Source organism: Ranitomeya imitator, chromosome 2 (genome assembly GCF_032444005.1).
Source record: "Ranitomeya imitator isolate aRanImi1 chromosome 2, aRanImi1.pri, whole genome shotgun sequence".
Classification (NCBI taxonomy): Eukaryota; Metazoa; Chordata; class Amphibia; order Anura; family Dendrobatidae; genus Ranitomeya; species Ranitomeya imitator.
In genome coordinates this window covers 274,643,466-274,668,670 of record NC_091283.1, presented here as the reverse complement: position 1 = coordinate 274,668,670, position 25,205 = coordinate 274,643,466, and the positions used below count along the sequence as shown (strand labels likewise).

The window sequence follows — 25,205 nt, the reverse complement described above, 5'->3', positions numbered from 1 at the left end:
GTTTCTCAGGAGAAATGCTTCAGGTTACCACGTAGCATAGTCAAGGATGACCACCATGTATTGATGCCCAATAGCAGATTTAACCAGGGGACATAACAAGTCCATAGCAATTTGCTCAAATGGCACCAGTATGATAGATAATGGCACGAGGGGACTTCAAAAGTGAGAGGAGGGAGCAGATACCTGGCAGATGGGACAGGACCTGCAATGCTTTAAGATTTCCTGGTGACATACAGGCCAATAGAACAATCGCATTTCCCGTTCTTGAGTTTTGTCCACGACAAGATGGCCACCCAAGACATGTGAATGGGCCATCCCGTACACACGGCTCCGCTCCATACACATGCGGCTCTGCTCCGTACACCTCATACACAGGGCTCCGCTCTGCACTCATTGCACACACACGGCTCTGCTACATCCACACTGTAAACCCCTCCTGAATCCACATATAAACTTCCCCTCATCCAGCACCATGACAACCAGCACAGCAGAGTCCTGCATACACTGAGACCCCTGATCATGTGACCCCCTGACTCCTCCCCTTCTGTGACATCATCACAGGTCCTGTGCGCACAGAGCAGCCATATATGTGGAGTGCGTAAATGCTGGACTGTAGTGGCTTCTTCTAAGTGTGACGTCATTTCCGGGGGCGTGACATACTGGGGTGGGGGCGTATTCTGCCTTAGCAAAGACAGGAAGAGAAGCCGCCATTATACATTTCTCTGAACCGTCTAATCCCGGTGTAGGTGAGCAGCAGGGAGGAGGTCAGTGAGAAACAGGAGTGTTTATTAATTTACGGGTTGATGTTTCCTTAGACTTTTGTTTGCAGGAGCCTGATATTTGGGGCTATGTAGTGGCATTTGGGGGGTTAATGCAGTCATGACCTGGAAGTGTGGAGTGCGGCTCTGCGGGTGGAGGTAGGTGCTGGAGGCTCCATTATTCTCTATGTGGAGTGCGGCTCTGCGGGTGGAGGTCGGTGCTGGAGGCTCCACTATTCTCTATGTGGAGTGCGGCTCTGCGGGTGGAGGTCGGTGCTGGAGGCTCCATTATTCTCTATGTAGAGTGCGGCTCTGCGGGTGGAGGTCGGTGCTGGAGGCTCCATTATTCTCTATGTGGAGTGCGGCTCTGCGGGTGGAGGTCGGTGCTGGAGGCTCCATTATTCTCTATGTGGAGTGCGGCTCTGCGGGTGGAGGTCGGTGCTGGAGGCTCCATTATTCTCTATGTGGAGTGCGGCTCTGCGGGTGGAGGTCGGTGCTGGAGGCTCCATTATTCTCTATGTAGAGTGCGGCTCTGCGGGTGGAGGTCGGTGCTGGAGGCTCCATTATTCTCTATGTGGAGTGCGGCTCTGCGGGTGGAGGTCGGTGCTGGAGGCTCCATTATTCTCTATGTGGAGTGCGGCTCTGCGGGTGGAGGTCGGTGCTGGAGGCTCCATTATTCTCTATGTGGAGTGCGGCTCTGCGGGTGGAGGTCGGTGCTGGAGCCTCCATTATTCTCTATGTGGAGTGCGGCTCTGCGGGTAGAGGTCGGTGCTGGAGGCTCCATTATTCTCTATGTGGAGTGTGGCTCTGCGGGTGGAGGTAGGTGCTGGAGGCTCCATTATTCTCTATGTGGAGTGCGGCTCTGCGGGTGGAGGTCGGTGCTGGAGGCTCCATTATTCTCTATGTGGAGTGCGGCTCTGCGGGTGGAGGTCGGTGCTGGAGGCTCCATTATTCTCTATGTGGAGTGCAGCTCTGCGGGTGGAGGTCGGTGCTGGAGGCTCCATTATTCTCTATGTGGAGTGCGGCTCTGCGGGTGGAGGTCGGTGCTGGAGGCTCCATTATTCTCTATGTGGAGTGCGGCTCTGCGGTGGAGGTCGGTGGTGGAGGCTCCATTATTCTCTATGTGGAGTGCGGCTCTGCGGGTGGAAGTCGGTGCTGGAGGCTCCATTATTCTCTATGTGGAGTGCGGCTCTGCGGGTGGAGGTCGGTGATGGAGGCTCCATTATTCTCTATGTGGAGTGCGGCTCTGCGGGTGGAGGTCGGTGATGGAGGCTCCATTATTCTCTATGTGGAGTGCGGCTCTGCGGGTGGAGGTCGGTGCTGGAGGCTCCATTATTCTCTATGTGGAGTGCGGCTCTGCGGGTGGAGGTCGGTGCTGGGGGCTCCATTATTCTCTATGTGGAGTGCGGCTCTGCGGGTGGAGGTCGGTGATGGAGGCTCCATTATTCTCTATGTGGAGTGCGGCTCTGCGGGTGGAGGTCGGTGCTGGAGGCTCCATTATTCTCTATGTGGAGTGCGGCTCTGGGGGTGGAAGTCGGTGCTGGAGGCTCCATTATTCTCTATGTGGAGTGAGGCTCTGCGGGTGGAGGTCGGTGCTGGAGGCTCCATTATTCTCTATGTGGAGTGCGGGTGGAGGTCGGTGCTGGAGGCTCCATTATTCTCTATGTGGAGTGCGGCTCTGAGGGTGGAGGTCGGTGCTGGAGGCTCCATTATTCTCTATGTGGAGTGCGGCTCTGTGGGTGGAGGACAGGTAGGTGCTGGAGGCTCCATTATTCTCTATGTGGAGTGCAGCTCTGCGGGTGGAGGTCGGTGCTGGAGCCTCCATTATTCTCTATGTGGAGTGCGGCTCTGCGGGTGGAGGTCGGTGCTGGAGGCTCCATTATTCTCTATGTGGAGTGCGGCTCTGAGGGTGGAGGTCGGTGCTGGAGGCTCCATTATTCTCTATGTGGAGTGCGGCTCTGCGGGTGGAGGTCGGTGCTGGAGGCTCCATTATTCTCTATGTGGAGTGCGGCTCTGCGGGTGGAGGTCGGTGCTGGAGGCCCCATTATTCTCTATGTGGAGTGCAGCTCTGCGGGTGGAGGTCGGTGCTGGAGCCTCCATTATTCTCTATGTGGAGTGCGGGTGGAGGTCGGTGCTGGAGGCTCCATTATTCTCTATGTGGAGTGCGGCTCTGAGGGTGGAGGTCAGTGCTGGAGGCTCCATTATTCTCTATGTGGAGTGCGGCTCTGTGGGTGGAGGACAGGTAGGTGCTGGAGGCTCCATTATTCTCTATGTGGAGTGCAGCTCTGCGGGTGGAGGTCGGTGCTGGAGCCTCCATTATTCTCTATGTGGAGTGCGGCTCTGCGGGTGGAGGTCGGTGCTGGAGGCTCCATTATTCTCTATGTGGAGTGTGGCTCTGAGGGTGGAGGTCGGTGCTGGAGGCTCCATTATTCTCTATGTGGAGTGCGGCTCTGCGGGTGGAGGTCGGTGCTGGAGGCTCCATTATTCTCTATGTGGAGTGCGGCTCTGCGGGTGGAGGTCGGTGCTGGAGGCCCCATTATTCTCTATGTGGAGTGCGGCTCTGCGGGTGGAGGTCGGTGCTGGAGCCTCCATTATTCTCTATGTGGAGTGCGGCTCTGCGGGTGGAGGTCGGTGCTGGAGCCTCCATTATTCTCTATGTGGAGTGCGGCTCTGCGGGTGGAGGTCGGTGCTGGGGCCTCCATTATTCTCTATGTGGAGTGCGGCTCTGTGGGTGGAGGACAGGTAGGTGCTGGAGGCTCCATTATTCTCTATGTGGAGTGCAGCTCTGCGGGTGGAGGTCGGTGCTGGAGCCTCCATTATTCTCTATGTGGAGTGCGGGTGGAGGTCGGTGCTGGAGGCTCCATTATTCTCTATGTGGAGTGCGGCTCTGAGGGTGGAGGTCGGTGCTGGAGGCTCCATTATTCTCTATGTGGAGTGCGGCTCTGTGGGTGGAGGACAGGTAGGTGCTGGAGGCTCCATTATTCTCTATGTGGAGTGCAGCTCTGCGGGTGGAGGTCGGTGCTGGAGCCTCCATTATTCTCTATGTGGAGTGCGGCTCTGCGGGTGGAGGTCGGTGCTGGAGGCTCCATTATTCTCTATGTGGAGTGCGGCTCTGAGGGTGGAGGTCGGTGCTGGAGGCTCCATTATTCTCTATGTGGAGTGCGGCTCTGCGGGTGGAGGTCGGTGCTGGAGGCTCCATTATTCTCTATGTGGAGTGCGGCTCTGCGGGTGGAGGTCGGTGCTGGAGGCCCCATTATTCTCTATGTGGAGTGCGGCTCTGCGGGTGGAGGTCGGTGCTGGAGCCTCCATTATTCTCTATGTGGAGTGCGGCTCTGCGGGTGGAGGTCGGTGCTGGAGCCTCCATTATTCTCTATGTGGAGTGCGGCTCTGTGGGTGGAGGACAGGTAGGTGCTGGAGGCTCCATTATTCTCTATGTGGAGTGCAGCTCTGCGGGTGGAGGTCGGTGCTGGAGCCTCCATTATTCTCTATGTGGAGTGCGGCTCTGCGGGTGGAGGTCGGTGCTGGAGGCTCCATTATTCTCTATGTGGAGTGCGGCTCTGCGGGTGGAGGTCGGTGCTGGAGCCTCCATTATTCTCTATGTGGAGTGCGGCTCTGTGGGTGGAGGACAGGTAGGTGCTGGAGGCTCCATTATCCTCTATGTGGAGTGCGGCTCTGAGGGTGGAGGTCGGTGCTGGAGGCTCCATTATTCTCTATGTGGAGTGCGGCTCTGTGGGTGGAGGACAGGTAGGTGCTGGAGGCTCCATTATTCTCTATGTGGAGTGCAGCTCTGCGGGTGGAGGTCGGTGCTGGAGCCTCCATTATTCTCTATGTGGAGTGCGGCTCTGCGGGTTGAGGTCGGTGCTGGAGGCTCCATTATTCTCTATGTGGAGTGCGGCTCTGAGGGTGGAGGTCGGTGCTGGAGGCTCCATTATTTTCTATGTGGAGTGCGGCTCTGCGGGTTGAGGTCGTGCTGGAGGCATACCTCCCAACTTTTGAAGTTGTGAAAGGGACAAATTTTAGGCCACACCTCTGACCACACCCATTCACTAGTCACACCCATATCCACGTCCCAACCACACCCATTTAGCACTGCTGATCACACTGTTCATAAAGAATAATTATAAACAAAAAAATATGGCCACACTGCTCAATACTGTATAATGGCCACACAGTGCTCCATACTGTATAATGGCCACACATGATGCTCCATACTGTATAATGGCCACACATGATGCTCAATACTGTATAATGGCCACACATGACGCTCCATACTCTACAATGGCCACACATAGTGCTCCATACTGTATAATGCCCACACAGTGCTCCATACTGTATAACGACCCCACATGATGCTCCATACTGTATAATGGCCGCACATGATGCTCAATACTGTATAATGGCCCCACATGATGCTCAATACTGTATAATGGCCCCACATGATTCTCAATACTGTATAATGGCCGCACATGATGCTCCATACTGTATAATGACAGCACATGATGCTCCATACTGTATAATGGCCACACATGATACTCCATACTGTATAATGGCCACACATGATGCTCCATACTGTATAATGGCCACACATGATGCTCCATACTGTATAATGGCCACACATGACGCGCCATACTCTACAATGGCCACACATAGTGCTCCATACTGTATAATGCCCACACAGTGCTCCATACTGTATAACGACCCCACATGATGCTCCATACTGTATAATGGCCGCACATGATGCTCAATACTGTATAATGGCCCCACATGATGCTCAATACTGTATAATGGCCCCACATGATTCTCAATACTGTATAATGGCCGCACATGATGCTCCATACTGTATAATGACAGCACATGATGCTCCATACTGTATAATGGCCACACATGATACTCCATACTGTATAATGGCCACACATGATGCTCCATACTGTATAATGGCCACACATGATGCTCCATACTGTATAATGGCCACACATGACGCGCCATACTCTACAATGGCCACACATAGTGCTCCATACTGTATAATGCCCACACAGTGCTCCATACTGTATAACGACCCCACATGATGCTCCATACTGTATAATGGCCGCACATGATGCTCAATACTGTATAATGGCCCCACATGATGCTCAATACTGTATAATGGCCGCACATGATGCTCCATACTGTATAATGGCCGCACATGATGCTCCATACTGTATAATGGCCGCACATGATGCTCCATACTGTATAATGGCCGCACATGATGCTCCATACTGTATAATGGCCGCACATGATGCTCCATACTGTATAATGGCCGCACATGATGCTCCATACTGTATAATGGCCGCACATGATGCTCCATACTGTATAATGGCCGCACATGATGCTCCATACTGTATAATGGCCGCACATGATGCTCCATACTGTATAATGACCGCACACGATGCTTCATACTGTATTATGGCCGCACATGATGCTTCATACTGTATTATGGCCGCACATGATGCTCAATACTGTATAATGGCCGCACATGATGCTCCATACTGTATAATGACCGCACATGATGCTCCATACTGTATAATGACCGCACATGATGCTCCATACTGTATAATGGCCGCACATGATGCTCCATACTGTATATTGGCTGCACATGATGCTCCATACTGTATAATGACCGCTCATGATGCTCCACACTGTATAATGGCCGCACATGATGCTCCATACTGTATAATGACCGCACAGGATGCTCCATACTGTATAATGACCGCACATGATGCTCCATACTGTATAATGGCCACACATGATGCTCCATACTGTATAATGGCCGCACATGATGCTCCATACTGTATATTGGCCGCACATGATACTTTGTATCGTATAATGGCCACGCATAGCTACTCCTACACTTTGCACACATGGCTCCGCTCCGTACACACGGCTCAACTCCATACATCTCATACACACACGGCTCCGCTCCGTACACCTCGTACACATTCAGCTCTGCTCCATACACCTCGTAAACATTCAGCTCCGCTCCATACACCTCATACACGGCTCCGCTCCATACATCTCATACACATGGCACTACTCCGTACACCTCATACACACACCGCTCCGCTCCATACACATTGCACATGCTGCTCCGCTCCGTATACCTTCCACACACACGGCTCCGCTGCGTACACATACGGCTCCTCTCCATACATCTCATACACACACGGCTCTGCTCCGTACACCTCGTACACATTCAGCTCCGCTCCGTACACCTCGTACACATTCAGCTCTGCTCCATACACCTCGTAAACATTCAGCTCCGCTCCATACACCTCATACACGGCTCCGCTCCATACATCTCATACACATGGCACTACTCCGTACACCTCATACACACCGCTCCGCTCCATACACATTGCACATGCTGCTCCGCTCCGTATACCTTCCACACACACGGCTCCGCTGCGTACACATACGGCTCCTCTCCATACATCTCATTCACACACGGCTCCGCTCTATACACATTGCACACTCTGCTCCGCTCCGTATACCTTGTACATGCATGGCTCTGCTCCGCACACCTCATACACACGTGGCTCTGCTCTGTACACCTCGTACACACATGGCTCCGCTCCGTACACCTCGTACACACGTGTCTCCGCTCCATACACCTTTCACACTCTGCTCTGATCCGCACACCTCTTACACACGACTCCGCTCCATACACCTTTCACACGCTGCTCCGCTCCGTACACCTTGTACACATGCGGCTGTGCTCCGTACACCTCGTACACATGCGGCTGTGCTCCGTACACCTCGTACACATGCGGCTGTGCTCTGTACACCTCGTACACACGGCTCCGTACACCTCTTACACACCACTCCGCTCCGTACACCTCGTACACATGCGGCTGTGCTCCGTACACCTCGTACACATGGTTCCGTAGACCTCTTACACACGACTCCGCTCCGTACACCTTTCACATGCTGCTCCGCTCCGTACACCTCGTACACACGCGGCTGTGCTCCGTACACCTCGTACACACGCGGCTGTGCTCCGTACACCTCGTACACACGCGGCTGTGCTCCGTACACCTCGTACACACGCGGCTGTGCTCCGTACACCTCGTACACACGCGGCTGTGCTCCGTACACCTCGTACACACGCGGCTGTGCTCCGTACACCTCGTACACACGCGGCTGTGCTCCGTACACCTCGTGCACACGCGGCTGTGCTCCGTACACCTCGTGCACACGCGGCTGTGCTCCGTACACCTCGTGCACACGCGGCTGTGCTCCGTACACCTCGTGCACACGCGGCTGTGCTCCGTACACCTCGTGCACACGCGGCTGTGCTCCGTACACCTCGTGCACACGCGGCTGTGCTCCGTACACCTCGTGCACACGCGGCTGTGCTCCGTACACCTCGTGCACACGCGGCTGTGCTCCGTACACCTCGTGCACACGCGGCTGTGCTCCGTACACCTCGTGCACACGCGGCTGTGCTCCGTACACCTCGTGCACACGCGGCTGTGCTCCGTACACCTCGTGCACACGCGGCTGTGCTCCGTACACCTCGTGCACACGCGGCTGTGCTCCGTACACCTCGTGCACACGCGGCTGTGCTCCGTACACCTCGTGCACACGCGGCTGTGCTCCGTACACCTCGTGCACACGCGGCTGTGCTCCGTACACCTCGTGCACACGCGGCTGTGCTCCGTACACCTCGTGCACACGCGGCTGTGCTCCGTACACCTCGTGCACACGCGGCTGTGCTCCGTACACCTCGTGCACACGCGGCTGTGCTCCGTACACCTCGTGCACACGCGGCTGTGCTCCGTACACCTCGTGCACACGCGGCTGTGCTCCGTACACCTCGTGCACACGCGGCTGTGCTCCGTACACCTCGTGCACACGCGGCTGTGCTCCGTACACCTCGTGCACACGCGGCTGTGCTCCGTACACCTCGTGCACACGCGGCTGTGCTCCGTACACCTCGTGCACACGCGGCTGTGCTCCGTACACCTCGTGCACACGCGGCTGTGCTCCGTACACCTCGTGCACACGCGGCTGTGCTCCGTACACCTCGTGCACACGCGGCTGTGCTCCGTACACCTCGTGCACACGCGGCTGTGCTCCGTACACCTCGTGCACACGCGGCTCCGCTCCGTACACCTCGTGCACACGCGGCTCCGCTCCGTACACCTCGTGCACACGCGGCTCCGCTCCGTACACCTCGTGCACACGCGGCTCCGCTCCGTACACCTCGTGCACACGCGGCTCCGCTCCGTACACCTCGTGCACACGCGGCTCCGCTCCGTACACCTCGTGCACACGCGGCTCCGCTCCGTACACCTCGTGCACACGCGGCTCCGCTCCGTACACCTCGTGCACACGCGGCTCCGCTCCGTACACCTCGTGCACACGCGGCTCCGCTCCGTACACCTCGTGCACACGCGGCTCCGCTCCGTACACCTCGTGCACACGCGGCTCCGCTCCGTACACCTCGTGCACACGCGGCTCCGCTCCGTACACCTCGTGCACACGCGGCTCCGCTCCGTACACCTCGTGCACACGCGGCTCCGCTCCGTACACCTCGTGCACACGCGGCTCCGCTCCGTACACCTCGTGCACACGCGGCTCCGCTCCGTACACCTCGTGCACACGCGGCTCCGCTCCGTACACCTCGTGCACACGCGGCTCCGCTCCGTACACCTCGTGCACACGCGGCTCCGCTCCGTACACCTCGTGCACACGCGGCTCCGCTCCGTACACCTCGTGCACACGCGGCTCCGCTCCGTACACCTCGTGCACACGCGGCTCCGCTCCGTACACCTCGTGCACACGCGGCTCCGCTCCGTACACCTCGTGCACACGCGGCTCCGCTCCGTACACCTCGTGCACACGCGGCTCCGCTCCGTACACCTCGTGCACACGCGGCTCCGCTCCGTACACCTCGTGCACACGCGGCTCCGCTCCGTACACCTCGTGCACACGCGGCTCCGCTCCGTACACCTCGTGCACACGCGGCTCCGCTCCGTACACCTCGTGCACACGCGGCTCCGCTCCGTACACCTCGTGCACACGCGGCTCCGCTCCGTACACCTCGTGCACACGCGGCTCCGCTCCGTACACCTCGTGCACACGCGGCTCCGCTCCGTACACCTCGTGCACACGCGGCTCCGCTCCGTACACCTCGTGCACACGCGGCTCCGCTCCGTACACCTCGTGCACACGCGGCTCCGCTCCGTACACCTCGTGCACACGCGGCTCCGCTCCGCACACCTCGTGCACACGCGGCTCCGCTCCGCACACCTCGTGCACACGCGGCTCCGCTCCGCACACCTCGTGCACACGCGGCTCCGCTCCGCACACCTCGTGCACACGCGGCTCCGCTCCGCACACCTCGTGCACACGCGGCTCCGCTCCGCACACCTCGTGCACACGCGGCTCCGCTCCGCACACCTCGTGCACACGCGGCTCCGCTCCGCACACCTCGTGCACACGCGGCTCCGCTCCGCACACCTCGTGCACACGCGGCTCCGCTCCGCACACCTCGTGCACACGCGGCTCCGCTCCGCACACCTCGTGCACACGCGGCTCCGCTCCGCACACCTCGTGCACACGCGGCTCCGCTCCGCACACCTCGTGCACACGCGGCTCCGCTCCGCACACCTCGTGCACACGCGGCTCCGCTCCGCACACCTCGTGCACACGCGGCTCCGCTCCGCACACCTCGTGCACACGCGGCTCCGCTCCGCACACCTCGTGCACACGCGGCTCCGCTCCGCACACCTCGTGCACACGCGGCTCCGCTCCGCACACCTCGTGCACACGCGGCTCCGCTCCGCACACCTCGTGCACACGCGGCTCCGCTCCGCACACCTCGTGCACACGCGGCTCCGCTCCGCACACCTCGTGCACACGCGGCTCCGCTCCGCACACCTCGTGCACACGCGGCTCCGCTCCGCACACCTCGTGCACACGCGGCTCCGCTCCGCACACCTCGTGCACACGCGGCTCCGCTCCGCACACCTCGTGCACACGCGGCTCCGCTCCGCACACCTCGTGCACACGCGGCTCCGCTCCGCACACCTCGTGCACACGCGGCTCCGCTCCGCACACCTCGTGCACACGCGGCTCCGCTCCGCACACCTCGTGCACACGCGGCTCCGCTCCGCACACCTCGTGCACACGCGGCTCCGCTCCGCACACCTCGTGCACACGCGGCTCCGCTCCGCACACCTCGTGCACACGCGGCTCCGCTCCGCACACCTCGTGCACACGCGGCTCCGCTCCGCACACCTCGTGCACACGCGCTCGGCTCCGCACACCTCGTGCACACGCGGCTCCGCACACCTCGTGCACACGCGGCTCCGCACACCTCGTGCACACGCGGCTCCGCACACCTCGTGCACACGCGGCTCCGCACACCTCGTGCACACGCGGCTCCGCACACCTCGTGCACACGCGGCTCCGCACACCTCGTGCACACGCGGCTCCGCACACCTCGTGCACACGCGGCTCCGCACACCTCGTGCACACGCGGCTCGCTCCGCACACCTCGTGCACACGCGGCTCCGCTCCGCACACCTCGCGCACACGCGGCTCCGCTCCGCACACCTCGCGCACACGCGGCTCCGCTCCGCACACCTCGCGCACACGCGGCTCCGCTCCGCACACCTCGCGCACACGCGGCTCCGCTCCGCACACCTCGCGCACACGCGGCTCCGCTCCGCACACCTCGCGCACACGCGGCTCCGCTCCGCACACCTCGCGCACACGCGGCTCCGCTCCGCACACCTCGCGCACACGCGGCTCCGCTCCGCACACCTCGCGCACACGCGGCTCCGCTCCGCACACCTCGCGCACACGCGGCTCCGCTCCGCACACCTCGCGCACACGCGGCTCCGCTCCGCACACCTCGCGCACACGCGGCTCCGCTCCGCACACCTCGCGCACACGCGGCTCCGCTCCGCACACCTCGCGCACACGCGGCTCCGCTCCGCACACCTCGCGCACACGCGGCTCCGCTCCGCACACCTCGCGCACACGCGGCTCCGCTCCGCACACCTCGCGCACACGCGGCTCCGCTCCGCACACCTCGCGCACACGCGGCTCCGCTCCGCACACCTCGCGCACACGCGGCTCCGCTCCGCACACCTCGCGCACACGCGGCTCCGCTCCGCACACCTCGCGCACACGCGGCTCCGCTCCGCACACCTCGCGCACACGCGGCTCCGCTCCGCACACCTCGCGCACACGCGGCTCCGCTCCGCACACCTCGCGCACACGCGGCTCCGCTCCGCACACCTCGCGCACACGCGGCTCCGCTCCGCACACCTCGCGCACACGCGGCTCCGCTCCGCACACCTCGCGCACACGCGGCTCCGCTCCGCACACCTCGCGCACACGCGGCTCCGCTCCGCACACCTCGCGCACACGCGGCTCCGCTCCGCACACCTCGCGCACACGCGGCTCCGCTCCGCACACCTCGCGCACACGCGGCTCCGCTCCGCACACCTCGCGCACACGCGGCTCCGCTCCGCACACCTCGCGCACACGCGGCTCCGCTCCGCACACCTCGCGCACACGCGGCTCCGCACACCTCGCGCACACGCGGCTCCGCACACCTCGCGCACACGCGGCTCCGCACACCTCGCGCACACGCGGCTCCGCACACCTCGCGCACACGCGGCTCCGCACACCTCGCGCACACGCGGCTCCGCACACCTCGCGCACACGCGGCTCCGCACACCTCGCGCACACGCGGCTCCGCACACCTCGCGCACACGCGGCTCCGCACACCTCGCGCACACGCGGCTCCGCACACCTCGCGCACACGCGGCTCCGCACACCTCGCGCACACGCGGCTCCGCACACCTCGCGCACACGCGGCTCCGCACACCTCGCGCACACGCGGCTCCGCACACCTCGCGCACACGCGGCTCCGCACACCTCGCGCACACGCGGCTCCGCACACCTCGCGCACACGCGGCTCCGCACACCTCGCGCACACGCGGCTCCGCACACCTCGCGCACACGCGGCTCCGCACACCTCGCGCACACGCGGCTCCGCACACCTCGCGCACACGCGGCTCCGCACACCTCGCGCACACGCGGCTCCGCACACCTCGCGCACACGCGGCTCCGCACACCTCGCGCACACGCGGCTCCGCACACCTCGCGCACACGCGGCTCCGCACACCTCGCGCACACGCGGCTCCGCACACCTCGCGCACACGCGGCTCCGCACACCTCGCGCACACGCGGCTCCGCACACCTCGCGCACACGCGGCTCCGCACACCTCGCGCACACGCGGCTCCGCACACCTCGCGCACACGCGGCTCCGCTCCGCACACCTCGCGCACACGCGGCTCCGCTCCGCACACCTCGCGCACACGCGGCTCCGCTCCGCACACCTCGCGCACACGCGGCTCCGCTCCGCACACCTCGCGCACACGCGGCTCCGCTCCGCACACCTCGCGCACACGCGGCTCCGCTCACCTTTCACGTGCTGCTCCGCTCCGCACACCTTTCACGTGCTGCTCCGCTCCGCACACCTTTCACGTGCTGCTCCGCTCCGCACACCTTTCACGTGCTGCTCCGCTCCGTACACACGTGACTGTGCTCCGTACACCTCGTACACACGACTCTGCTTCGTACACCATTAACATGCTGCTCCGCTCCGTACACCTCGTACACACGCGGCTGTGCTCCGTACACACGACTCCGCTCACCTTTCACATGCTGCTCTGCTCCGTACACCTTTCACGTGCTGCTCCGCTCCGTACACACGTGACTGTGCTCCGTACACCTCGTACACACGACTCCGCTCTGTACACCTCGTACACACGCGGCTGTGCTCCGTACACCTCGTACACATGGCTCCGTACACCTCTTACACACGACTCTGCTCCGTACACCTTTCACAGTACGAGGTGCACCGAGCGGAGCTGCGTGTGTACGAGGTGTACCAAGCGGAGCCGCGTGCGTGTGTGAGGAGTACCAAGCGGAGCCGCGTGTGTGTATGAGGTGCACCGAGCGGAGCTGCGTGTGTGTGTATACACGAGGTGAACCGAGCGAAGCCGCGCGTGCGTGTACGAGGTGCACCGAGCAGAGCCGCGTGTGTGTGTCTGTGTACGAAGTGTACCGAGCGGAGCCTCAGCCGCGTGTGTACCGAGCGGAGCTGCAGCTTGTAATTAGCACATGATGATAGTCTACGTTCACATTAGCGTCGCGTCGCCGTTGCGTTTTGCGACGCGTGCGTCGTTTTTGACGAAAATCGGACGCACAGAAAATGCTACATGTAGCGTTTTCTTGCGTCCGACGCTAGCGTCGGAAACGACGCACGTGGCGAAAAACGCCACCAAAACAACGCACGCGTCCCCTATGTTAAACATAGGGGCGCGTCGCCGACGCAACAGCGACGCACATTAGCGTAACGCTAATGTGAACGTAGCCATACAGTGACTGACTGTCATAGGGGCTTAGGCTTAGCACTTTTATGCCTGGGGAAAAAAAGCAGCCACATTGATGTGTTGTCACTATCTCCCAGGAGGCTGCAGCTGCTCCTCCTCCACAATGCACTGGACGGAGTCATCTCTGTGACATCCACTACTCACTGATCTGCATCTGTCCCATTAGCAGCCTCCAGTCCACTCATGGTCTGCTGCTTACATTGCCGCCGGCACCCAGGTTGTGTCCGGCTGTGTTATGTTCACCTCAGGTGTCTCTCTCTGAACTGTGAGGCACACTGGAAGACTCAGGAACATACTGACGAGGAAGGGGCGTGGCCTAACAAAAGGGGGCGTGTGACAGCAGCATCAACTGTTCTTTCTGCAGGACGCTCTGCGTCCCGTGCAGGACAGCCGGGGCAAGCATCAAATCCGGGGCAGTGCCGCACAATGAGGGACGGTTAGGAGGTATGCTGGAGGCTCCATTATTCTCTATGTGGAGTGTGGCTCTGCGGGTGGAGGTCGATGGTGGAGGCTCCATTATTCTCTATGTGGAGTGTGGCTCTGCGGGTGGAGGTCGGTGCGGGAGGCTCCATTATTCTCTATGTGGAGTGTTGCTCTGCGGGTGGAGGTCGGTGCTGGAGGCTCCATTATTCTCTATGTGGAGTGTTGCTCTGCGGGTGGAGGTCGAGGGTGGAGGCTCCATTATTCTCTATGTGGAGTGTGGCTCTGCGGGTGGAGGTCGGTGCGGGAGGCTCCATTATTCTCTATGTGGAGTGTTGCTCTGCGGGTGGAGGTCGGTGCTGGAGGCTCCATTATTCTCTATGTGGAGTTCGCTCTGCGGGTGGAGGTCGATGGTGGAGGCTCCATTATTCTCTATGTGGAGTGCGCTCTGCGGGTGGAGGTCGGTGCTGGAGGCTCCATTATTCTCTATGTGGAGTGCGGCTCTACAGGTGGAGGTCAGTGCTGGAGGCTCCATTATTCTCTATGTGGAGTGCGGCTCTGCGGGTGGAGGTCGGTGCTGGAGGCCCCATTATTCTCTATGTGGAGTGCGGTTCTTCGGGTGGAGGTCGGTGCTGGAGGCTCCATTATTCTCTATGGGGAGTGCGGCTCTGCGGGTGGAAGTCAATGCTGGAGGCTCCATTATTCTCTCTGTGGTTTGCGTCTCTGAGGGTGGAGGTCGGTGCTGGAGGCTCCATTATTCTCTATGTGGTTTGCGTCTCTGAGGGTGGAGGTCGGTGCTGGAGGCTCCATTATTCTCTATGTGGAGTGCGGCTCTGAGGGTGGAGGTCGGTGCTGGAGGATCCATTATTCTCTATGTGGAGTGTGGGTGGAGGTCGGTGCTGGAGGCTCCATTATTCTCTATGTGGAGTGCGTCTCTAAGGGTGGAGGTCGGTGCTGGAGGCTCCATTATTCTCTATGTGGTTTGCGTCTCTGAGGGTGGAGGTCGGTGCTGGAGGCTCCATTATTCTCTATGTGGAGTGCGGCTCTGAGGGTGGAGGTCGGTGCTGGAGGATCCATTATTCTCTATGTGGAGTGTGGGTGGAGGTCGGTGCTGGAGGCTCCATTATTCTCTCTGTGGTTTGCGTCTCTGAGGGTGGAGGTCGGTGCTGGAGGCTCCATTATTCTCTATGTGGAGTGCGCTCTGGGGGTGGAGGTCGATGGTGGAGGCTCCATTATTCTCTGTGGAGTGCGCTCTGCGGGTGGAGGTCTGTGCTGGAGGCTCCATTATTCTCTATGTGGAGTGCGGCTCTACAGGTGGAGGTTGGTGCTGGAGGCCCCATTATTCTCTATGTGGATTGCGGCTCTGCGGGTGGAGGTCAGTGCTGGAGGCTCCATTATTCTCTATGTGGAGTGCGGGTGGAGGTCAGTGCTGGAGGCTCCATTATTCTCTATGTGGAGTGCGGGTGGAGGTCGGTGCTGGAGGCCCCATTATTCTCTATGTGGTTTGCGTCTCTGAGGGTGGAGGTCAGTGCTGGAGGCTCCATTATTCTCTATGTGGAGTGCGGGTGGAGGTCAGTGCTGGAGGCTCCATTATTCTCTATGTGGAGTGCGGGTGGAGGTCGGTGCTGGAGGCCCCATTATTCTCTATGTGGTTTGCGTCTCTGAGGGTGGAGGTCGGTGCTGGAGGCTCCATTCTCTATGTGGAGTGCGGCTCTGAGGGTGGAGGTCGGTGCTGGAGGTTCCATTATTCTCTATGTGGAGTGCGGGTGGAGGTCGGTGCTGGAGGCTCCATTATTCTCTATGTGGAGTGCGGCTCTGCGGGTGGAGGTCGGTGCTGCAGGCTCCATTATTCTCTATGTGGAGTGCGGCTCTGAGGGTGGAGGTCGGTGCTGGAGGTTCCATTATTTTCTATGTGGAGGTAGGTGCTGGAGGCTCCATTATTCTCTATGTGGAGTGTGGCTCTACAGGTGGAGGTCTGTGCTGAAGGCTCCATTATTCTCTAAGTGAACTATAGCCCCTGTAATACACCGATATGGACCGTGGACAGGTCGTTCTGTTTCATGGACGTGTTCACTTCAATGAAGGAGTTTAGTCCACAAGTCGCCATCCGGTAGGATAAGAGAATATCCCAAAATAATCGTGTAATATGTTCTTGTTCACATCACAGGCGCAGCATTTAGGTCTCAGAGAGGAGATCCAGCTCTTGCCTCTTACACCTAAAGAACATCTCTAGAATTCGCCCTTTTCTCACCATAGAAACAACAAAAACCCTCACTGTCGCTCTGATCCACTCTCGCTTGGACTACTGCAACGCTCTATTAATTGGCCTCCCCCTCACTCGACTTTCCCCTCTCCAGTCCATCCTTAATACAGCAGCCAGGGTAGTCTGTGAGGAAAATGTATATCATAAGTTAGTTTTCTTGCTAGCCTGCGTGGGCTAAGCCCCCCTTCTTGGAGGGATGCTGCAACAGTTGGGAGCTTCAAATCCCTTCCCTTTCATTCAGCCAAGAGATGCTTGCCAGTGTATGGGGGAAGAGAGGTTTTATTGCCCTGGGGTCGTAAATTCCAGGCTCGGACGAAAGTCCCTCACCCCTCCCACCTGCTCTGGTTAGAACTGGAAAAGTGGCTCCAAAAATTCATGAAAGATTCTTTGTTTAGTTTTTGTTAGATATTAGGCAAACGTTTTAAGCTAGAAATACGAAACTATATATTCTTATTCTCACTCGGTGTATCTACACATCCCGCGAAACACGGGCTTCTAACTTCATCTGGTAAAGAAGTAGGGATTTCTCTGTAAATATGTATCCCAGATCGGACCTATTTGATCTCATTAGAATGCCCACGTTAATCTGAGATGAATGATGAGTTTGTTAGAACTATGGCGTGTTTTGTAGTGAAGTTATAGAAATTAGAGAGAATAGTTTAAAGTTTTGGCAGAATGTAGAGAGAGGAGGGTCTGGATAAGCCAGCCTTTCTGTGATGTCACAGCCTTAATGTTTTAAGTGTCTGGCAGGCTCTGAGGAGTCACTTTCTGCTTGATTTCTTGTCTTCTCCTGGAAGAGCCCTGCTCACGTCCAAATGAGCTGGGACGTATGGGAAAAACTTCACTAGCCTGATTGCCTGTCATGCTTTGAACATGTAAGAGTTGCTTTTTTCTCATTTATTCCCTTTATGTTATAATTACCCTTGTACATATTTGCAATTGTCTCATTTATAACATCTTTATAAAATATTTTTGATAAAGCACTGCCTAATTTTTATGGGATATAATATTCTATATTAGTCCGTTCTCCTGTTCTAAACCGTACCCTAAGTCTCTTGAAGGGAAAATACGCTACTGTTACTGTTGTGTTGGGTTAGCTTCGGACCCGTTTAATCGAAGCTGGTGGCAGCGAGAGTGTGCTGACTTTTGGGGGTTATTCTGAAGCGACTGCGGCATTGCTAATTATTGTTCCTGCCTGAGTGGGAGTAGTTATCGCGTCGCTGCAGGGTGCCCAATAGCCAGTACATAGCAGGCGGCCTTTCTGGCGACTAATTACCCAGGGTGCAGTACCTAATCTGACCTGAGAGTAAGGGGGCGCCAGAGAGCTGCAAGTGTTAAGTGGAACTGTAAGCGGGATATACATAAATCCCTGCAGTTTGTGGTATATTGAAAGCAGTGGGATACCTAGAATAAGCCCCTGCTGTAAACTAAGAGGTCAATAGCCTTGTGTGTGGTTTTTCATCACATCGTGGAGGGATAACTAAGATAAGCCCCCCTGCACATGTGATCGCCGTCTGTTGGCCTAAAGTCACCTCAATCCGTGACGTAGGGGTGACGGTCACGGTGTGAATCCTGACCCATTGGTGACAGCGGTCAGGGGAATCGTGACATAGTCCATCTGGCTAATCATTACTTGGACGCGTCTGTTCTTCGCCATTCATTACAGGATACAATTCAAAGTACTTGTTCTCACCCACAAAGCTCTCCACAGTGCGGCACCCCCATACATCTCCTCCCTCATTTCTGCCTATCCGCGCGACTTTCAACTAACCTCTGCACTAATCCGTACCTCCCACTCCCGACTTCAAGGCTTCTGCATTGCGCCAATCCTCTGGAATGCTCTACCCCAAGACATTAGGACCAGCCACAACTTGCATACTTTTAGGCGCTCCCTCAAAACATATTTTTTCAGAGCGGCCTATCACGTTCCCTAATAAGTCATTTTATGTTTGTGTGTGTGTGTGGCCCATTCACTATCTATCTGAGAATAACCCACTACCAAAGTCCACCGCACCCAACAGCACCACACATACTGGCTGATGACTACCTCATGCAGCCTTTTATGTATCCCCCACTCCCTCAAGATGGCTGGACTATCATTGTAAATACACACCTGTACTTTATATCTTCCCCACCTCATTGTAAAGTGTAAGATCTCATGATCAGGATCGTCTTAGGGTACCGTCTCACAGTGGCACTTTGGTCGCTATCCGATCCGTGACGTTCCAGCGATATACTTACGATCTCGCTGTGTCTGACACGCTACTGCGATCAGGGACCCCACTGAGAATCATACGTCGTAGCAGATCGTTTGAAACTTTCTTTCGTCGTCAAGTGTCCCGCTGTGGCGGCATGATCGCATCGTGTAACAAAGGTGTGCACGATATTCTCCACCTCTGCTGATTCTACATCGCAAATACGTCATGAAATTATCGCTCCAGCGCCATGCATTGCGAAGTGTGACCGCAGTCTACGACGCTGGAGCGATAATGGAGCGACGCTGGGCCGTCACGGATCGTACCGTCATAGCGACCAAAGTGCCACTGTGAGACGATACCCTTACTTTGCTTTAATTATTAACGTTGTTTCTTATTACTGTTGTATATGAACTGTAAAACTGGAAAGTGCTGTGGAATAATATTGGCCCTACATAAATAAAGATTATTATTATTATTAGATCATTAGTGGCCGCCATAAACATATACTATTCACTAGTGTCTTTTTCCAGCGTCATACAGGATCAGATCCATAGATTACGGCTTTATACCGGAATCACTGTTCCGGTGATTATTTATGACTAGATGGTGACCCGATTCTAACGCATCGGGTATTCTAGAATATGCATGTTCACGTAGTGTATTGCCCAGCCACGTAGTGTATTGCCCAGCCACGTAGTGTATTGCCCAGCCACGTATGTCACAGGTTAAAAGGTAAACATATACTCACCTTCCGAGGGCCCCTTGTAGTTCGGTCACATGACCGTGAAGTCATGGCAGGTCCTTCTCCCATACCATCATTGGCACCGGAACCTGCCGCTTGCATGGAGCGGTTACCGGAGCGTCGCGAAAGGTGAGTATATAGTGATTTTTTATTTTTTAAATTATTTTTAACATTAGATGTTTTTACTATTGACGCTGCATAGGCAGCTTCAATAGTAAAAACTTGGTCACACAGGGCTAATAGCGGCGGTAACGGAGTGAGTCACCCGCGGCATAACGCGGTCCATTACCGCTGACATTAACCCTGTGTGAGCGGTGACTGCGGGGAGTACGGAGCGGGCACTGACTGCAGGGGAGTAGGGAGGGACTAATCGGACTGTGGCCGTCGCCGATTGGTCGCGGCAGCCATGACAGGTAGCTGGCGAGACCAATCAGCGTCTTGGATTCCATGACAGACAGAGGCCGCGACCAATGAATATCCGTGACAGACAGAAGGACAGAAAGACGGAAGTGACCCTTAGACAATTATATAGTAGATGTTACATCGGCTCATCTTCTCATTCAGGTCTCTACAATATCGGATCCTCTCAGTGAAGATCTTCTATAGAAGAGAATTTTCCTGATTTACCCATCAAGGACGGATATGGACAGAGACAAGATGGTGGAGAGAATATTACACCTCACCTTAGAGATCCTCTTCCGTCTTACTGGAGAGGTGAGAGATTCTGATGACATCACATTAGATCATTCTTATCTATGGGAATAACAGATGGACAGAACTGGAGAGGTGAGGACTCTGGAAATGTCTGTAGTGAGATTTATTCATGTGTCTCTCTATAACCAGGAATACACAGTAGTGAGGAAGACCTCTAGTGAGTGCTGTCAGGACCCTGTGTCTGAGGGATGGGGAAGACCCCTGAGCTCAATCACGGGGCCTCCACCTCACCCCATGATACATGAGGACCTCAATGACCAAAAGATCCTAGAACTCACCTACAAGATGACTGAGCTGCTGACTGGAGAGGTGACACTGCTGGGAATGCTGGGACATTATACAGTAACGCTATGAAGGAATCGGAGGGATGACGGTATCATTGTATGTGACAGGTTCCTATAAGGTGTCAGGATGTCGCCGTCTATTTCTCCATGGAGGAGTGGGAGTATTTAGAAGGACACAGAGACCTGTACAAGGACGTCATGATGGAGGTTCCCCAGCCCCTCACATCACCAGGTAATAGACAGGACTAAATACACACGGCCTATAATTATCTGTATGTGAAGAATGAACTCAGTCCCTGTATGTTTCCTCCAGATCTATACAGTAAGAGGACAACACCAGAGAGATGTCCCCGTCCTCTTCTTCCACAGGAATGTAAACAAGAAGATCCCAATGTTCCTCAGGATCATCAGGTAGATGGAGAGAAGGAGTCATGAGATCTCCCCTATGATGTGTAGATGGCTGTGAAGGTCTTGTGCTCTGTCTTGTTTTATCCACCAATATTATATGTTTTATACTTGTGTAATGAGAACGGTGGAGATGGCAGGATTAGAGCTGATCATAGATGTGCCTTCTCATCTATCTGTGACTTTTACAATATTTTGTTTCAGGGTGAAGTTCTGACCTATATTAATACTACAGGGACATACGTGAAGGGTGATGAGTGGTGTAAAGAGGAGATTCCTACATATGACTACCCAGGTGAGTAGTGACCACTAAATACAGAGAAGTCACAGATTCTTCGCATTGACGGGCCGAAGTAATTTTGTGCTACATTTTTTATGCACTGTCCTCTCAGTATTTATCTTTACATTTATAGTTTTCTGAATTATTCCTCTACTTATGTAAGGCAGTCATGGATATTGTTCTCTTGTCGTGTGTTGTGTTTGTCTCAAATATTAGATATAATTCAAACAATGAAAATATCTGGAATGAGTTTGTGAAATTAATGATGATGAATTATATAAAATGAATCCCCCTTTATTCTACATACAAATAAATAACTTTTATAAATATCTTAGAAAACATTGGAAACCTTATCTGAACTTTTCTGGTCCAGGAATAATGTAAATACACCCAATAACATGAAACTTGCAACAAGAGCAAAGAAAAGTTCACAGAATTAATGATCTGCACATTTTGTAAAATTGAAACCTTTTCATAACCTCTCGATCTATTCAGTATGGAGCATGAGCGCCACGAGGCTCAATTGAGCCACAGATGATCAGTGAGCTCCGGAGCTCTAAGAGGGCCATCAAATCTTTGCAGTCAGAGCCCCTGAGCTCACTGATTGACTGCCACGCTGTCAATGTAATGTCATAGCAGCTGTCGACATCCGACATTGTGATCAGTAGCAGAGAAGCATCGGTTACCCCAGGGACAGAAAGAAAAACACAGATAGTTTGTTAAAAAAAGAAACTGGGCTCAAGGAATTTTCTAAAAGAGGAAAACCCCTTTAACAATAAAATGTTATAGTTATATTATTACATAATAAATTTGCTTTATTTTGATATCCTGAGAATGTGAAGTGGAAGTTCGTGGTATCCCCCCCAGTTTCATATGAAGTGCTTGCCGTTATTCCAAATACACCCTCAGCCCTCCAAAGCAAAGATCTATAGTCTGATCAACAGGTCCTGTCATCTGATTCGTTAGACTGTCAAGCAAAGTAAAAGATACAGAGATAAGGAAAGAAAAGCTCACATAGGGGAGAAGCCATACTCACGTTCAGAATGTGGGAAATGCTTTATATGTAAGACAACTCTTGTTATGCATCAGAGAATTCACACGGGGGAGAAGCCATTTTCATTTTCAGAAAGTTTTTCCAAAAATCAATTCTTAATAGACACCGTCTAATTCACACATGGAAAAAGCCATCTTCATTTTTATGTTCTGAATGTGGAGCATTTTTTAAAATGGAAATCAGATCTTGCTGCACACCAGAGAACTCAAAGGGGAGAAAACATTTTTTTTTTGTTCACCATTTGGAAAATGTTAAAGAAGAGTTTATTAAACATCAATGAAGTCACACAGGGGAGAAGCCATATTCATGTTTAGAATGTGGGAAATGTTTTAATTCAAGATTAGATCTTGTTAATCATAAACAAAAATCACACAGGGGAGGGGCCATATTCATGTTTAGATTGTGGAAAATGTTTTAAACAGAAATTAACTTTTACAATACATCAGACAATTCACACGGGGAGGGGGAAAGCAAATTTCATATTTAGAATGTGGCAAATGCTTTAGTCATAAATCCACTTTTGTTATACATCAGAGAAGCCACACAGGGGACAAGCCATATTCAGAATGTGGAAAATTTTGTAGGACTAAATTAGATCTTGTCAGAGATCAAAGAAGTCACACAGTGGGGTAGCCGTTGTCATGCACACAATGTGGGAAAATTAATAGGCGATCATATCTTATTGACCAGCAGAGAACTCACATAGGTGCTATGTTATTATATTCTGTATTTTTAGAAATGTTTTACCCATATATTATAACTTCATGAACATCAAAGAGCTCACACAGAGAAGTATATTTTATTTTCTTTGTTTCTTCTACTGCATTCAAAGATCCAAAACATTTTTGCTTTAATTGCTTGAAATGTATGGTGGCTTCTTTTTTGGGGGAAAAAAAAGAGCAAGATTTGAATTAGGTTTTTATTTGTTACAATTTGAAAAACTTAACATTTTGATACATTTTTGTTCTGTTTTCATTGTAAGCTTAGTGAGCTGTAATATTTTTTTTTTCCTTCAAGCTCCAACACGAGAGATGTCAATTGAAACAAAGGAGAGGATTATCAAACTCTTAAAAGAGGGTAAATCATCACGCAATGTTGCAAAAGATGTTGGTTGTTCACAATCAGCTGTGTCTAAAATCTGGGCCAAATACAAACAACATGGGAAGGTTGTTAAAGGCAAACATACTGGTAGACCAAGGAAGACATCAAAGCATCAAGACCAGAAACTTGAAGCTATATGTCTCCAAAACAGTCTCCAAAATAGTAAATGCACAACAAAACAAATGAGGAATGAATGGGAGGAAACTGGAGTCAACGTCTGTGACCGAACTGTAAGAAACCGCCTAAAGGAAATGGGGATTTACATACAGAAAAGCTAAATGAAAACCATAATTAACACCTAAACAAAAAAAAAACAGTGTTACAATGTGCTAAGAAAAAACAATCGTGGACTGTGGATGACTGGATGAAAGTCATATTCAGCGATGAATCGCGAATCTGCATTGGGCAAGGTGATGATGCTGGAACTTTTGTTTGGTGCCGTTCCAATGAGATTTATAAAGATGACTGCCTGAAGAGAACATGCAAATTTCCACAGTCATTGATGATATGGGGCTGCATGTCAGGTAATGGCACTGGTAAGATGACTGTTATTACATCTTCAAGAAATGCACAAGTTTATGTTGATATTTTGGACACTTTTCTTATCCCATCAATTGAAAGGATGTTTGGGGATGATTAAATAATTTTTCCATTACATCCCTCAGGACAGCACCATGGAGGACGTCCTTCCTTGACCTATAGCGGGACAAGATCATAGGTTAAAAGGACCCTCCCACCTCCACCCTGCAGTGTTTTTCCTGTCCCTACAGGGACGGTTGTATGAGAGGTTGCTCCTAGAGCGAAGATAGCCTGGGAGCAGAAAATCCCACGAGTTGTAAAGAAGGATTCCTTCTGCTCGGAATGCTTTGCCCTAAGATATTAGGACCATCTACAATTTGCAAAGTTTTAGGCGCTCCCTTAAAACACATTTGTTCAGAGCGTCCTGTCACATTCCCTAATCAGTCATTTTATGTTTGTGTGTGTGTAGCCCATTCACTATCTCCATCTATCCCCCACCCCCTGAAGATGGCTGTGCCATCATTGTAAATAAAACACTGTAAATACACACCTGTACTTTGTATCTTCTCCGCCTCATTGTAGATTGTCAGCTTTCACGAGCAGGGTCGTCTTATTTTGCTTTAATTATTATATGGTTGTTATTTTATGACTGTTTTGTTTGAAACTGTCAATCTGTAAAGCACTGCGGAATAAGTTGGCGCTATATAAAGTTTATTATTGTTGTTATTATTTTTTTCCCAAACTCCACATTCGGCACTCAGTTAGTCAGATTCTTGTCCCATAAGTCTGCTGCGTTTTGTTTACCATGGACATCAGCACTGCCATCTGTACCTTGTGGTGAAGCAGCAGCACTGTGTTGTGTGGCAGAGGATCCCATACTCGCGGCTCCTACAGCAGTCACGGCTCCTAAGATAAATGAAACTGTATCCACGGCTCTTACTGTTAAGACCCCATAGTCTCACTGCCTCTTAGTAGATAATCTCCCTCTGTGATGAGGAAGGAACCCAAT

At 54.3% G+C, this 25,205-nt stretch overlaps 1 protein-coding gene across 4 annotated transcripts; it reads left to right on the top strand.

Moving 5' to 3' along the window:
• Window positions 1-655: 655 nt before the first annotated feature.
• LOC138666906 (gastrula zinc finger protein XlCGF53.1-like) lies at window positions 656-24,918 on the top strand. 4 transcript variants are annotated; one of them, XM_069755086.1, is made up of 7 exons: window positions 656-764; window positions 20,404-20,553; window positions 20,683-20,862; window positions 20,946-21,069; window positions 21,151-21,248; window positions 21,447-21,537; window positions 23,594-24,918. In XM_069755086.1, exons 2-7 carry the CDS (start codon window positions 20,482-20,484, stop codon window positions 23,953-23,955), a joined length of 927 nt encoding a protein of 308 aa, XP_069611187.1. In that variant the 5' UTR covers window positions 656-764; window positions 20,404-20,481; the 3' UTR covers window positions 23,956-24,918. The 4 variants fall into 4 exon arrangements, with proteins under 4 accessions (XP_069611187.1, XP_069611189.1, XP_069611188.1 ...); XM_069755088.1 differs by having other exon boundaries at window positions 674-742; XM_069755087.1 differs by having other exon boundaries at window positions 674-746.
• Window positions 24,919-25,205: the final 287 nt, after the last annotated feature.